The sequence below is a fragment of the Tarenaya hassleriana genome, unplaced genomic scaffold (assembly GCF_000463585.1).
Source record: "Tarenaya hassleriana unplaced genomic scaffold, ASM46358v1 Cleome1, whole genome shotgun sequence".
NCBI lineage: Eukaryota > Viridiplantae > Streptophyta > Magnoliopsida > Brassicales > Cleomaceae > Tarenaya > Tarenaya hassleriana.
Genome location: NW_010960187.1, coordinates 1,302,646 through 1,317,969, shown reverse-complemented (window position 1 = coordinate 1,317,969; position 15,324 = coordinate 1,302,646). Strand labels below are relative to the sequence as shown.

At 39.5% G+C, this 15,324-nt stretch overlaps 4 protein-coding genes across 4 annotated transcripts; 3 read left to right on the top strand and 1 right to left on the bottom strand.

Moving 5' to 3' along the window:
• The first annotated feature begins 950 nt into the window (after positions 1-950).
• On the top strand, positions 951-1,902 carry LOC104826902 (probable acetyltransferase NATA1-like). Its single transcript, XM_010559894.1, has one exon. The coding sequence runs from the start codon at positions 951-953 to the stop codon at positions 1,644-1,646; it is 696 nt and encodes a 231-aa protein (XP_010558196.1). The 3' UTR covers positions 1,647-1,902.
• Positions 1,903-2,152: 250 nt separating this feature from the next.
• Positions 2,153-8,115, bottom strand: LOC104826825 (ABC transporter G family member 24). The gene is made up of 14 exons (XM_010559771.2): positions 7,538-8,115; positions 7,257-7,333; positions 6,779-7,051; positions 6,586-6,649; positions 6,358-6,504; positions 6,124-6,158; positions 5,851-5,924; positions 4,796-5,658; positions 4,382-4,678; positions 3,752-4,222; positions 3,504-3,652; positions 3,035-3,324; positions 2,811-2,944; positions 2,153-2,452 (listed from the first exon to the last, which is right to left on the bottom strand). The coding sequence occupies exons 1-14, from the start codon at positions 7,795-7,797 to the stop codon at positions 2,296-2,298; spliced, it is 3,291 nt and encodes a 1,096-aa protein (XP_010558073.1). The 5' UTR covers positions 7,798-8,115; the 3' UTR covers positions 2,153-2,295.
• A 1,235-nt stretch (positions 8,116-9,350) lies between these two features.
• On the top strand, positions 9,351-11,789 carry LOC104826750 (probable receptor-like protein kinase At5g47070). Its single transcript, XM_010559649.1, has 5 exons — positions 9,351-9,519; positions 9,977-10,395; positions 10,470-10,733; positions 10,826-10,948; positions 11,176-11,789. The coding sequence occupies exons 1-5, from the start codon at positions 9,501-9,503 to the stop codon at positions 11,698-11,700; spliced, it is 1,350 nt and encodes a 449-aa protein (XP_010557951.1). The 5' UTR covers positions 9,351-9,500; the 3' UTR covers positions 11,701-11,789.
• A 574-nt stretch (positions 11,790-12,363) lies between these two features.
• Positions 12,364-15,311, top strand: LOC104826679 (ras-related protein RABF1). The gene is made up of 8 exons (XM_010559525.2): positions 12,364-12,501; positions 12,753-12,832; positions 13,219-13,302; positions 13,440-13,534; positions 13,637-13,742; positions 14,352-14,441; positions 14,538-14,624; positions 15,088-15,311. The coding sequence occupies exons 1-8, from the start codon at positions 12,477-12,479 to the stop codon at positions 15,124-15,126; spliced, it is 606 nt and encodes a 201-aa protein (XP_010557827.1). The 5' UTR covers positions 12,364-12,476; the 3' UTR covers positions 15,127-15,311.
• Positions 15,312-15,324: the final 13 nt, after the last annotated feature.

The following is a 15,324-nucleotide window of genomic DNA, read 5'->3' as shown; positions in this document are numbered from 1 at the left end:
TGTAAATATATATATATATATTAATAACCTAGTTGCTTTTATCTTTGTTTATGGTTTAATTCATTTGGTATAAATATTTTTCAATGATATTATAAATTTTTTCTATGTAATTATTGATTTTATTAATTTTTGATTAAAAAAAATGTTTAAAACTATTAGGTTCAGGTATCATATGAATATCCGAAAATAATTTCGCGAGTAATATAATTTGGGTATTCGAAGATTCCGATTTGAATTCGAGTTTTAAAATATATAACATGTCGGATTTTGTGTTTAGATTCAGGTATCCGACCCGTGATTCTATTCGATTCTATAGTGACGTTAATTCACCCCAGATTTCGTTTATATGCTCAACGTTAGAAAACTTGCATTCTTTAACTAAATGGGTAAGTGAATAGTGGTTCCCCCAAATCTGTTGCAGTGTTAATCATATAACGTGTGGGGAAAAAAATATGCCAATGAAAAGACACGCACACCGGACCGGATGTAGATTCCAATTGGGTATATGAGATTTTGCGGATTCGAATCCAAATAATCTGGATTGATCGTTTTAGAATTCGATTTCATAACCTTAAAATTTGGATATTTAATGGTAACTCGAATCCAAATTTGTTATGTTTTATGTTTTGAAGTTATTTATTGTGGTTTGGTTTAGTTTTAGTATTTCCCATTTAGTTGGAACTTGGAAGAAAATATATCGGTTTTATACAAGTTATGTTTCAGAAGAGATTTTTTTTAAAAGAAAAAAACAGTTTAAAGTTCGTTTTTTTTTTGTCTGAAGGGCGCTCTCGAAACGATAATAGAAAACCGCCTCTCCGTCTTTCTCCAGAACCCTCCTCAGTCGGGGAAAATCACTGCTTTTCTATTTCCTCAAACCTCCACCAAAATCCAAAACCCTAATTTCACATCGTTGGTGTCATCATCATTATCATCATCTTCAAAAATGGCTGATGGCTGCCGCCGCTCCTCCTCCGCCACCTTCCGCCGCGCCGGAGCCAAACATGGTGCCTGAGACGGCTCCGTTGGGCCACCCTCTGTTCTCCAGGATCCGCCTCGCGACGCCGTCTGACGTTCCCTTCATCCACAAGCTGATTCTCCGAATGGCGGTATTCGAGCGTTTGACTCACCTCTTCTCCGCAACCGAGTCCGGACTCGCCTCCACGCTCTTCAACTCGCCGCCATTTCAGTCCTTCACCGTCTTCCTCCTCGAGGTTTCTCGCTCCTCGTTTCCTCACCTTCCGTCCTCCGATTTCACGCCTTTCCTCAAGACCCATAACTTTGATCTCCCGATGGACGATCCCGAGAGATCAGGGTTCATGTCGGACCCCGGAAACGACGTCGTCGTTGCCGGGTTCGTCCTGTTCTTCCCGAACTATTCGTCGTTTCTGGCGAAACCTGGTTTTTACATTGAGGATATCTTCGTGAGAGATTGTTACCGGAGTAAAGGGTTTGGTCGGATGTTGTTGACGGCGGTGGCGAAGCAGGCGGTGAAGATGGGTTACGGAAGAGTCGAATGGGTCGTGCTCGATTGGAACGTGAATGCGATCAAGTTTTATGAGCAAATGGGTGCTCAGATTCTGCAGGAATGGAGGGTTTGTAGGCTCACAGGCGATGCCCTTGAAGCTTACAGTAAGGTAAACCTGTAGATTGATGAAGTTTGAGCCATCAATCGATTCCATTGTCGCTGAGTTTCAAGTCTCTCTTCCATTGATGGAATCTTTCATTTCAAATGAAAATCTGAATGTTTGAAGTTTCGAAATGTAATTATGAATTCGAAGTCATCTTAGGCGGCTGACGAAGTTGAGCTATTGATCATTTCCATTGTTGCTGAGCTTCCAACTTTCTTGTTCTTTTGATCTTTCTCTTTTATGAGAGATATAAAACCATGGCTTTTAATGGGTCCATGCAAGTGTACTTCTTGATGATTTTCTCTGCAAGTGATTCCCAATTGAAAAAAAAAACTTTCTTTGACGTGAAATCTACTGTGTGAAGTTGAAATATGATTCTGAATTCCAAGTTATCCATGATCCTGTCACTGACAAATCATTTTTCAATTTTCAGTATGGCTTGATTGGTTTTCTTTCAAATATGTTGTACGTTTTCATCATAAAATAGCACCAACAACACTGACATTCACACAAGAACGGCTGTCTGGTGGAAAATCTAATCTCTTAGGTTCGGACCAAACCAAATGTAGCCAAATCTTCAATCCTGTCCCTATAACCAATGAAGTAGCTTCTTTAGCCTGTACAAATAACAAACCGAATGGATCTAACAACAAAAAGTGGAAACTTTTCACTTCTTTTGGAGTGTGATCATCCCCACGAACGCACTCCCACGCGAGACCACACCTATGAGAATCAATATGATTATGCATAGAGTCCATTCGTTAATGTCGTATCCACTCTTCATCAGCGATCCGCACCGAGTAATCATCCACACTCCATAGTACCTGTGGGTTGGAACAGAGCCTTAGGTGATGTGATGTGACGTAAACGCTAAGATCATAATGCCAAAAGGGTAAAGATATCAGCTTCCAACTTAGATTTCGGCTGAGGTTTTCAGTGTTTAGACACAGCTCTGTGAACAAAAAAAAAATTCTAGATGATGCATGTTCTTGGATCATTATGCATTATGTGACATAAATGGTAGGGTCATAATACTAAAAGAGTAAAGATTTCAGCTTCCAACTTAGATTCTGGCTGAGCTTTTTAGGGTTTAGACACAGCTCGGTGAACAAAAATTTCTAGATGATGCAAGTTCTCAGATCATTACTGCCATGCGCAAGAGTGTGATAAATCGTGCCATACCTTTGAGCGTTTGCGACCACGAATGCCTCCAAAGCCCACTTTGGGTAGCACAAATCGGCTATGATCTTCATGGCTTCACTGTTCTTTGGTTGGGTAGCAACTAGGGTTAAGACGACGGGAATAAGAACAGAAAACTGCAGGCCGAAGAAGCTTTGTCAATTGTAATAAACAAAAGATGAATCTTTCCAGCAGAATGAGATTCGACAGCAACAATGGATACTCACGAGCTGGGCGGAGCCTGGCTGGAAGAAGATAGCCAATGCATATGCAATACCGGTCACACAATATATGAGGCAGACGAAAACAATATAGTTGTCGAAAAACGTGGACCTCGGGTTTGTAAAGAAAAAGAACATCGAGAGATACACCACCGGCTTGATAATTATATTGAAGTGGTCGATTGTATCTTTGGCAAGGAAACAAGCCGTGCTACTCATACCGGATGCGCTCTCTCTCCAGTAATGCAACTTGTCCAGAGAAAAAGATCTTAACGCCGATATTTTGCAAAGAAGAGCTGAAAGAAAACGGGCAAAAAAATTTCCATATAAAACCAAAGTTAGTATATTTCAGAGCTATTTCTATAATCAGTTCTTGATGATAGTTCAGAAAAAGATATACGAGGTCTAACTCGGTGAAACGTTTCATCGCATATCAGCCGAGAATCGAACAGATAAGTTGGATATTCAAACTTACAGACGGCAATAATACTGTAAGTATAACCAGAGGCTCCAAAGCTCTCGTCACTCGCTTTGCTCAACGATCCTAAACAAGCTCCAGCAAGCAATAAGATTAGATAATCCGTGGCTTGTAGTTGGGCCTCTCTCAATCTCTGCTTAGTTATCCTGAGTCAAGAACATCAGATCGTTACCTCCAACAGGGAAAAGACAAAACGTATCGGTAGAACTAAAGAAAGATGCGAAGAATATAACAAATAAATATACCTTCCGAGGAAATATTTGTATTGCAGCATCATATTAGGGGTTTTCCTGCCAGATAAGTCTCTGGACTTCAAGAAGTTATGCCTTATCGTGTCATGGCGGAACCCGAAATTACTTCTCACATCTCTCCACAGCTCTCCCGCAAAAGATTGCTCTTCGCTCTCGGCATGGTTCATTCCCATTTCAGGATTCACAAATTCAGAAACAGAGTGTCGCATATCGGCTGGAACCTGATAACCTTTGTGAAGCATCCACCTCAGAGGAAGCTCTTTGTAAGTGATGCCGGAATTTCCACCCAAAGTCACGATACCCTCCAAAATGTCAATGTAATAATCGGGTGGATTGATACGTTCCGGAACATTTATCTCGAGGCCTGAAAAGTACTCTTCAACTTTGTTCACTGAACCGTGGTAAACAGTAAGTCCGCCTTTGGCCAGAAGTATTAGATCACTGAACATACTGAACAAGGTATAGCTGCACATGTGAAAACAATAATATCACTACAATTAGCTAATAAAAACACAACAACTATCAAATTTTATCATAGATGCCCAAAGTGAGACAAGACCAAAAAACAGAACAGCTAAAAGACAATTCCTTTAAACCCAAACTTGTTTCTGGTAAAGACATTACCTTGGTTGGTGAACCACCATGCAGATATTCACTCCTTCAAGTGCCTCGTGTCGAAGAGCTCTAAGCAGAAGCTGGGATGATGCACTATCCAATCCAGAAGTAGGTTCGTCCAAGAATAAGATGGATGGCTCCATTACCATTTCCAAACCTACGTTCACTCGTTTCCTCTGTCCCCCCGAGATTCCCCGCTTCTCTACCGTTCCAACCAAGGAATTCCTCACTGCTTGAAGCCCCAAAGAGTCGATGACCCTTTCAACCACAAGAACTCTGTCTGCTTTTGATAGATCCGCAGATAGTCTTGAGCGATCATTCAATATTTCAAAAGAAAAAGAGATTCAAATCAATATAAAGGAGATGAGTATTATTTTACGAAACAGAATACAAAATCATTTTGTTTTCAGATACTTGGGCTACCTGCATTTAGCATGGAACCAGAGGTTTTCCTCCACTGTCAAGTTCCCATGAACGACATCATCTTGTGGAACAAAACCGATGATTTTCTTATACGAATGGATCGATTCATGCTTCCCGTTTATAAGAATCAAACCACTCGTCTTGCATCCAACTGCTTTTCCAGCCAATGCACAGAGAAGTGTTGTCTTTCCCGCTCCTGATGGCCCCATTACAGCTGTGATACGACCCGGTTTTATGCTTCCCGTCACACATCTCAACAGATGCTTACCACTGGATTTCAGAGTAAGAGTTAAGTCTCTGAAACAAAGTTCCATGGGAGGTCTTTTCCTTGTATCAGAATTAGTAGCCATTGAAACCACTCCAGAAAAGGTAAGGTTGTTGTTCTCTTGCTCCATGGCTTTCTCCTTCTCAATACGGTCATACGCATACTTGAATATTTGGCTGCGTGTTTTCTTCGTTTTTGGCACGTTGTGCCCTTTTGTTCTCCTTCCCTCGATTTCAAGACTTACTCTTTCACGGCCTTCTGCTGAGTCCTCAATCTCATGGCTAGATTGCACAGAGGCATTGGAAGGAGTCGAATGATCGGGTAAGTATAAATCTTCATCTGCTTCCGAGTTGGTATAACTCAACATCCCGAGTGTATCCACATGCTGACTGGACTTCTTACGGGAAAATGTCCGAGTTATTTGTGTATGGATCTCAGTTGCACGCTTCTTGGCAGCAACCTTAGCAGCCTTCCATCTCTGCCGGGCTTTTGCTTTCCTCACAGCTGCTTCCCTTGATTTCGCCAGTCTCCTCTCCCTCGTCGACAGGATTTGATCGGAACAGTTGTAGATAATGAGCAGAATAGTACTCAAAGCAGCCTGAAGAAGCACAAGAGAGAGACCTCTCGTTATCATGGTTGCAAGAAAGACGATGACGACGTTCAAGTGAAAAATACAGAAATTACCGCTAGTAGTAACCCAGAAAACCAACAAGATTGACTGTTTCACACCAGTGTATATATACACACACACATATATATTCCCAGATAAGGGAATAATTGGAGAACTTACAATAACCATAATTCCAAACGCATGCATGTTTTGATTTGCCGTATTGGGATTGCATGAAGTCAACTTAAAGCAAGCTGCAAGAGAAAGGGTAAAAAGTGAGCAGATGATAGAAATGGAAAACATCTTGAAAAGTAATATTGTCATAAAAAAAATTCTTTTTTAGATATTATAAAAGCTTATAAACATTTTTTTTTCTCTATATCCACAGATGGTTGCATTCATGGAAGGCCTAAGAGCAACTGTGTATAACCAATCTTGTAACAGTAGGCTTACGTTTCTCAGATGTAGACCCCATCCGGCAGTAGTGTCTGAAACAACATAGTAAAAAGACCATATGAGAACTAATACAAAACGACCGACCAAACTAAAGAAACCTCTGAGCATCGGCTTCCCCAAGAATTAGCGTAACATGGAAGAAGAAGAAGAAGAGTACGCTCATACTGAACCGAGTTTTCAGACAAGAAAACGTTCATATTGAACCGAGTTTTCAGGGGAGAAAATGAATACCCACTACCGCAAGGTACTTTTTGAGTGGTGGTCGGGCAATACGATCCTGAAGAACAGAACAACTCGCCGCTGGTGCGAACATCTGCCCAAATATTTGCGCCTCCACAAGTGTGGTTCGGCTGTCCGGGCGGTAATTGATAAGTATACCTACAGATTGATGTTTCAACATTACTTGCAATAACCAACATTAACGCGATATTAGCACCTAAATATGAAAGGGAAACTTACGGTTCGCATATGCCTGTTGCCCTGTTAAGGGTTGCCATGGGGCAGTAAGCACCAAGTGGGCAAGCTTTTTTCATCATATGACAAATATAGCAACAAGATTAGATCCAGAACATTTACATATATAAATTTCACCAAATATATCATATCCCTGGGAAAAGATTGGGAAAGCATGAGAGGGTATTGTAGTGCTTACGCATCATACAAGTAAGGCCACGGGGACAGAAGAATCCCTCGCAACAAGGCTCGCAGATTTGAGTCCTTTCCGGGATGTTTCTCGAGTTTTGGAGGTCCACTTGTTCATCCGGACTGACACTGCAACCCCATCCGGGTTCACAACCCGAAACCCACGACGTAAGGTTGCAATTTATATTCGGTCTCAAAACTCCAGGGCTGCCCGATGGATTAAAGAAGGCGTTCAAATAGAATTTCATCTCAGCTGCAGTACATAGACGCCTACCGACATCACCTGCTCAAACCAAATGTAACATACTTATGTCTTAAAAGAGTGAGCTTGCTTTGATGACATCAGTTCATGAAGAAATCTCAAAATGGGATCAGTCAGTCCTAATAGAAGCAGATTCATGTCGGATCTCCATCAATCATTCTGTGTCTTTGACAAACAACCAAGTGTGACATAATCTCCATTGCCAAACAGTACAACACGACCATACCTCGTGTTTTGCGGATGCAAGAAGACAAGAAATCCATGTTGGTCGAGAAGTTGAAAGCTTTGTTCCAATCAGCATCCCTAAGATGGAGATTTCGACACAAGAAAAAAAATCAAGAATTCTATAAACCAAGAAACCATTTCCCCACAGATTCTAAGATCCAAAAACTCAAGCTTAATTATTACAACCTCGGAAGGCAAGCAGAACCCAAATACAAAAAGCAAGAGTTGCATTGATCAAATCAACTTTCTAATCAATCGAGAAAACCCAGAAAATCAACTCACGGGTCTTTGACACAAAATTTTCCTCTGGTGGCGAGCTCGCGATTAAGAACAACGGTGGTGTTGGAGAGTTTCCTGTAAATAATCTGAGTGACGAGGGGAAGAACAGCCGGATTGTCGAACTGATTGTAGTCATCGACATTTTGGCCATTAACAACACGACAACAAGAAACCAACCACGAAATCAGGATCGCCCATCTGATAATTGAGCCCGGAGCGAGCCATTTGCACCTGTTCAAGCTCATACTGGATTGAAACAGCATCAAGACAAAACAGGAAGTAAAGAATCTGATGGGGTTTCGCTTGAAGGGTTGGTGAGGTGTTTTTAGAGGGAAGGAGTGACCAAATCATGGACCGAACTCATGACATTGTGGGGTTTAACGAGAGAAACGTGGGATTGGTAAGAGAAATGAAAGAGAAGAAGACGAAGAATGAGAAGAGGAAATATGGAAAATGCGAGAGTTGGGTTTCATTCGTTGTCGACGGCGACGACAACGTGAAACGGTCGTCACAGTCAACGCTCTTGTTCCATCTCTGTGTTCTTTATGCCCTCTCTCTCTCTCTCTCTCTCTCTCTCTCTCTCTCTCTCTCTCTCTCTCTCTCTCGTATGATATTTCGACTACCAAGATTCAAGTCTTTATTGCCAAAAATTGTATACGAACATAATATTCGATTGGACAATTCTCGCCAATTTTCGCTGCTTGATTGATTACAAAAATCCACAAACAAACAAAAAATCTTCTTGGACATTGAATTATAACTATTTATAAATCCAATAGAAAATGGTAATTTCCAGAATTCGTATTAAAATATTTTATTATATTAATTATTTTAATCTAGATTTGGATTTTGAGTACTTTATTTAGATAAAATTATATCTATACAAGCTTTAGTTTAGATGCATTTTGATATAAATATATATATATATAATTATTATTCGATTGGATTTGATATTAATTACATCTTTCTTACCATAATTTTCTTTTGGAAAACCCTTCCAAGATGAAAAAACTTTAAGTTAATTTTTATATTCTAATAAATAAATGGACCTTAATAAAATATATTCTTAAAAAAATAAATACAGCTATACTTTTTTTTTTGTCACGTCTAGAGAGTTTAAAGTGAGGCAATGACAAATTGATGTGCAAGTGAACATTTCCTTAATTATGCATGGAAAAGTCAAATAAAAAATGAAATAGGAATATTATTAATAAAAACATGCATATATATATATATATATATATTACATGTCTATTAATGTCCCTTTTTAGAATGTTTAGGCCAATAAAATTGGAACATATGTCATTCCTGCATCACGACTAATATCTTACATTTGTCTACCCGAAACCTTATTAATGCCAAACAATTAAAAAGAATACTGAACTCCAACCGATTACGACCAATTTTAATTATTAAAATACAATATTTACTAATTTATTTTTTAAATTAAAACGGTTTAATCTAATAATTTTTAATATAAAAAAATAATTTCAACGTTTTTATGATTTTTAATATTTATAATAAATTATTATGCCCATTCAAATTTAGAATTGTTAGAGAGAGATTTTGTGAACCCCTGACGCCTAGTTTCGATGTTTGCTTTACGATGGTGTAAGAGCATGGATTTCAAAAAAAAAAAGCAATATCTTAGGTAAAATTCGTCTCCATTTCTTAAGTAATCAAATAATTTATTTCTCCTTGCATAAATAATTTTAAAAAATTAATCCACTACGTGTGCTCGAATTTATGTTTAGTTTTAATTTAAATATTAAATAAGTTTAAACAAAAACAGGGTTTCTGGGTTGGTAAGCGGCAACCAGCTGCCATCGTAATTTGACTTGGCTTTATCCTTCGATCATGGTGAGCTCGTCGTCTTGTCCGCCCCCCCTCTCTCTCTCTCTCTCTCTCTCCGGGTTCTGCTTTAAAGCTCCACAGCCATGAAACCCATCTCCAAAATCGATTCCTCATGAGCAATTCCACATCAGGTTCGACTATTTCTCCTTCTCTGTTTCGTTTTTGCTTGCGTTTCTTCGCAACTTCGATTCTGACACAGTAAGAGATATCTTCTGTCGTTGTCATGCAATACATGCGTAGCGTAGATGTGTATGTGTATCAGTGTATGTATATGTGCACTCGCACTTGTTGTCTCTCTGTATATGTATATGTATCCACTAGAAGATCCGGGTTGAGGTTGAAATGTGCATACATTGTCTGGAAAATGGGTTTAAAAGGATTGTCGACATGATTCCGAAGAAACGCAGACATTATGCGAATGAATTGCAGCAAAGAAATGATGGGTTTCGAGTAATTTGTTATGTCTGATCCCTAAATGTCTTAATCAGGCAATTTAATTCAATTTCGTATTGGTTCTTATAATCTGGTTTTGTCCGTGTTCTTGTCGATGTTATTGATTCGAATGTGGCCTCTGGTTGAGTCGTACAGTGAGGAGGCTCGTTTCCTCAAAGGCCATGAAGTGTTTTTACTTCAGCAAAGAGAGATCTGAGGATGAACCTAAGCCAAGGAAGTTGAATTCATCACTCAGATCTTCGGCGTCGATGTCGAATTCAACGGAAGGCCTCGGGAGAGGATCGGGATCCGATTTCAGCTCTCGGAACATTTCGGAAACCAGCACAGCTTCTTCGGCTATGACCCCATTCGCTGATTTGTCCCGGAAACACAGTAACAATCTCAGAATGTTCGAGCTCGATGAGCTCAAGATGGCTACAAAGAACTTCAGCCGGTCTCTGATGATCGGCGAAGGCGGGTTCGGCGGCGTGTTTCGGGGCATGATTCAATGCCCCGAAGATTCCCGTAAGAAGATAGAAATCGCCGTTAAACAGCTCAGTCGAAGGGGTTTGCAGGTAAAGCTTTTGTCTCAAATATCCGATCTCTAATACGTCTATCTCGATTTCTGACAAACTCGTGATATTTACAGGGGCACAAAGAATGGGTGACGGAGGTAAATGTTCTGGGAGTTGTGGAGCATCCGAATCTCGTCAAACTGATCGGATACTGCGCTGAAGACGACGAGAGAGGGATTCAACGTATACTTGTTTACGAATATGTACCAAACAGGAGCGTTCAAGACCATTTGTCGAACCGTTTTCTCGTCACTCCTCTACCATGGTCCACGAGGCTGAAAATAGCCCTAGACACAGCTCGAGGGCTCGCCTACCTTCACGAAGGAATGGAGTTTCAGGTCTCTCTCTCGATCCGAGCAAAGATAACTCGTTTCGGATAAACATGCCACGAGTCTCGACCTTTACGTTTCGTAATATCTTTCTTCCGCAGATCATCTTTCGGGATTTCAAGTCGTCAAACATACTGTTGGACGAGAACTGGAACGCGAAGCTCTCGGATTTCGGATTGGCTCGGATGGGCCCGTCGGAAGGAATCACCCACGTCTCTACTGCGGTATAGCATTTTCTCTTTTAAAAAGTGTGAGGTGCATAAAACGCAAAAGGTTCTTAAAATCGAAACATTAGATTTTTCCGTTTTTCTGGAAGATGTAGTTGGGTCAAAATACCGAAAACTTCTGTATTATAAAAAAAACCTTAAAACCATATTATAACTATTTCAAAATTCAAAGTATTTATATTTTTAATAATATATTTATATTACCAAAATAACCCCTCGGGCAGGTGGTCGGGACGATCGGTTATGCGGCCCCGGAGTACCTCCAGACCGGGCATCTCACGGCGAAGAGCGACGTGTGGAGCTATGGAATCTTCCTATATGAGCTCATAACGGGAAGGCGGCCTTTCGATAGGAACCGCCCGAGGAACGAGCAGAACGTGTTGGAGTGGATAAGGCCTCACCTTTCCGACATCAAGAAGTTCAAGATGATCGTGGACCCGAGGCTCGGAGGGAACTACTGCCTCAAGTCCGCGTTGAAGCTTGCGGCAGTGGCCAACCGTTGCCTGATGACGAAGGCGAAGTCGAGGCCGAGGATGAGCCAGGTGTTGGAGATGATAGACAGGATTGCGGAAACATCATCATCACATGATGGAGTCGAGGCATTGCCATTGATGAAGAGCTTGACACCGAAAGATGCCTTTGAGGCATCAAGAAGAGAGGGGGCCAAGAGAAGGTTCGTGGAATTCATCGTTGGGGAAAACGGTTGCCCTAATTTGATGTCTTCGTTCGGTTCTGTACATTGTAAATGATCACATCTTTTTTGCCTTTTTTTTTAAAAAAAAAATCTGAATTTGAGATCAATTAGAGAGTACGACATGCTCTGTGGATGTTTTGGTTCTGGTTGGGATCGAATTTGACATAAAAATCTATATATAAAATTGACAGGAAAATGTAATTTTTAGAAAAATAATATTTTACTGATAAAAATAAAAATGGGAAAACTAAATGGGCCAGATCCAATATAAAAAACCAAAGGATATAGTTTTCCTAAAAGAAAAGAATCCGAAAATAATCAAACCGAACGTAAATGAAAATGGAAATGTCCGTGTTGTTTCTGTGTGGGATTTTTATGTCAGAGTTTCAGATTTTTTTCGCATTTAATTTTATTATAACTATTCCATTTGTCTCAAAGATTTTCATTTTCCTTTAATTTTGTAAATATTTTTATATCTAATTCAAAATTAAATAATTTAATTAATAAAAATGATAATTAAACCTGTTTTTAAACTGAGTTTGATTTAAAATATTATAATATATTATTCGATTTGGTGTTTGATATTTGAAGCTAAATGGCCCAACCCCCTCCTCTATTTCTCCTCGTATTAATAGACAAATCGGTAGGTGACACGTGGCTAAGTATTTGCCCCAATCAAGGACGATAAATAATCGAACCGGAATTAGATTTGAAGGTTATTCTTCTTCTTTTTCTTCTTCTTCTTCAATTCGCTTCCGTTGAAGCCAGAAATCCTGAGAGGATCGCGGCACATCTAGTTTGTGTAATCTGTATATTACAGAAAGCTGAGATATGGGATGCTCTGCTTCTCTTCCCGGTAAATTTCTCTCCTTTCTGGGTTCGATGTTTTAAGTGTAAATCCGTTGAAATCTGCCGAATTCACGATCATGATAGATTAGCGTCAGAGTACCCGTGATTTTGGGAGGTGAGAAATTTTGGTCTGGTCTTAGCAGGATCTGGAAATTGGGGGTTTCTGATGATCTGTTCTGAATTAGGGTTTCCGTGTGTGAGGAAATGGATACATCGAGCTCTCTAGTGATTCTTTGAGACTGTGTTGTTATGTTTCAGATAGGAATTCTGGAGGATTAAGTGGTCTTAACAGTTCAGAAAATGCGCCTCCAACGGATGCCAAAAATCTGCGCGTCAAGGTGAGGTTTTTTTATTTATGTATTTGTGGGTTTTTATTCTCTCTCAACTGAGATTGTTGATCTGGTAAAAGTTAACTTGGATTTTTAATTATGTAAATTTGATTGATACTTGGAATCTCGGATTTGGTGTTTTTTTTCATGATATTGTCTGTTATCTTCACTTACAATTAGCAGCATGGAAGAAAAAATTTGGAGGTTTGCTACTTGTAGTTTGATCAATGATACATATGGGAGTTGTTGCTTCTTTGTAAAGTAATTTCTAATGCTAAATGAGGAGACGGGATTTTTCTGTGGGTCTTCTTCTAGTCAGCTGAGCAATGTTTTTCTGTCGTGTATGTTAATCCGGTGCCAGAAAGTTGTTAACTTTGCAGTTCACTTGAGTGCAGTTAGTCCTCTTAGGAGATTCTGGTGTCGGTAAAAGCTGTATTGTCCTCCGGTTTGTTCGTGGTCAGTTTGATGCCACATCAAAGGTAAGTAAAGCCTTGTTAATTGTTCAATATTACTTATCCCGTCTTTCCTTACGAAATCACATTCTGATCTGTTGCATGTGAACAGCTATAACAGTATTCACATCGATTTTGATCTCAATTAAAATAATCTCTTTCAGGTCACTGTTGGGGCTTCATTTTTGTCCCAAACAATAGCTTTGCAAGATTCTACAACGGTTAAGTTTGAAATATGGGATACAGCAGGGCAAGAGAGGTATTAATGCCGTTCACACAACTTGTCACTGCTTGGTTTATTGGAGCTCCTGTCATATGGTCGTTAGGACTTAACGAGCATTCTCTCTCTTTCTCTCTGTAGGTATTCTGCACTAGCTCCGCTATACTACCGTGGAGCTGGAGTTGCTGTTATTGTTTATGATATAACAAGTCCAGATTCGTTCAAAAAAGCTCAGTACTGGGTTAAGGTATGTCTTTACAGTTTCAATAGTTCTGACTTTTTCGACTGACTTATAACCTCATGTTTTATTCTGTCATAACGTGATTAAGTATTAACCCTATTGATGTCTATAACAAAGTGTGTCCTAATGGCAGAAAACTAATTGATTTCCTGGAACCTATATGTTTATTTTTAGCCTGAATATTAATTTGCAGAAATATCGTGTGTACTGTAAGTCTGTAACCCTAGAAGAGTAGATCAATACTATAAATTGAAATTATAGCAACTAGAAGGAAATATTATTCTCTCATTCCTCCTACGTGGGAACTCTTTCCTCTTGTTCTAATAAACAAGCAATATCGCTTACTGATTCCTGATATGAGAAAATAAAGCACATGGTAGCTGAGAAGTGTGTTTGAGTTGAGTTTGTTTTTGGATTTGTCTTTCACTCAGATTCCGAAAGTTGTGCGACTTGCCATATTTTGGGACAGTGGTTTGTTGGATAGGATACGAATTATCAATCTTGTCGTTAGCTTTTGACATTGCCACAGTAGCACGAACATGCAATGTTACTCGTGTGGAAAATAATATTATTCAATCTGAACTTCTTGTTTACTGCGCCCCTTAAATTTAACAGGAACTGCAAAAGCATGGAAGCCCAGACATAGTTATGGCTTTAGTTGGTAACAAGGCTGATCTTCATGAAAAGAGAGAAGTTTCTGCTGAGGTTAGTCTGAAACCCTGCAACAAGACTCCATCACATTGTACATTCCTTGTGTTATTAGTTCTTCCCACGTATCACAATCGCGTATGTTTCTTGAAGGATGGGGTTGAGCTTGCGGAGAAAAATGGCATGTTCTTTATCGAGACTTCAGCAAAGACTGCAGATAACATAAATCAGCTTTTTGAGGTACATTCTTTTATTTGCCTCTTCATACGTTGTTTGATTGTCTGTCAACTGCATTTCACAAACTCGTATGGTCCCATATTAAAAATTACTAGGGAGAAGTAGAGTATTGATTAGCACTAGATCTACATTAGACTGTTGATTCTGCAAATATAGGCTATAGCTTCGATGCACTTGATTTTGTTTTCTTTTCCAAAGTTACTTAAGCTTCCACATATGGTTACATTCGCATTACGAGCATGCTTGATGGGTTAAACCCGGGACGGAAATAAATTATCCGTATCGATGTAAAGAACTGCAGTATGATTTTTGTTTTGGTAAAGGGTATTCTTTTAACTAACAAACAAATCTCCAAAGCTATGGTTTGAATCCATGACTCTTTGAAAGGGAAAAAGATCTCGAACCATTGTGCCTACGAGCTTCGTTTTGGGATTTGATCTATTGCTTTGTTGCACTAACCTAACAGGAAATCGGCAAGAGGCTTCCACGGTCTCCTCCATCGTGACGATCTAATGACATAAATGTAGTCTTTTAATGTATATTCCATATGTGAGTGTATTTTCTTCTGCGTGTGCTCTCTATTATCATCGTTATTCTTCTTCACATTATATGTGAAGACTTCGGCTTGGAGAAAAAGCTTTGTAAAACCCATCATTTTTAATCTAATATTGCTGCCTATTTGGTTATGGAGAGGATTGTTGTC

Bases quoted from the DNA above. Each gene is read 5' to 3' on its own strand.
- LOC104826902 (XM_010559894.1), top strand. From the start codon at position 951: ATGGCTGCCGCCGCTCCTCCTCCGCCACCTTCCGCCGCGCCGGAGCCA.
- LOC104826679 (XM_010559525.2), top strand. From the start codon at position 12,477: ATGGGATGCTCTGCTTCTCTTCCCG. The intron at 13,535-13,636 runs GTATTAATGCCG...TTCTCTCTGTAG, and splicing joins GATACAGCAGGGCAAGAGAG to GTATTCTGCACTAGCTCCGC. The intron at 14,625-15,087 runs GTACATTCTTTT...CTAACCTAACAG, and splicing joins ACATAAATCAGCTTTTTGAG to GAAATCGGCAAGAGGCTTCC.
- LOC104826750 (XM_010559649.1), top strand. The intron at 10,734-10,825 runs GTCTCTCTCTCG...TTTCTTCCGCAG, and splicing joins ACGAAGGAATGGAGTTTCAG to ATCATCTTTCGGGATTTCAA. The intron at 10,949-11,175 runs GTATAGCATTTT...CCCCTCGGGCAG, and splicing joins TCACCCACGTCTCTACTGCG to GTGGTCGGGACGATCGGTTA.
- LOC104826825 (XM_010559771.2), bottom strand. From the start codon at position 7,797: ATGCTGTTTCAATCCAGTATGAGCTTGAACAGGTGCAAATGGCTCGCT. The intron at 6,650-6,778 runs GTAAGCACTACA...TGATGAAAAAAG, and splicing joins TGGCCTTACTTGTATGATGC to CTTGCCCACTTGGTGCTTAC. The intron at 6,159-6,357 runs GTATTCATTTTC...ATGTTGTTTCAG, and splicing joins AAAGTACCTTGCGGTAGTGG to ACACTACTGCCGGATGGGGT.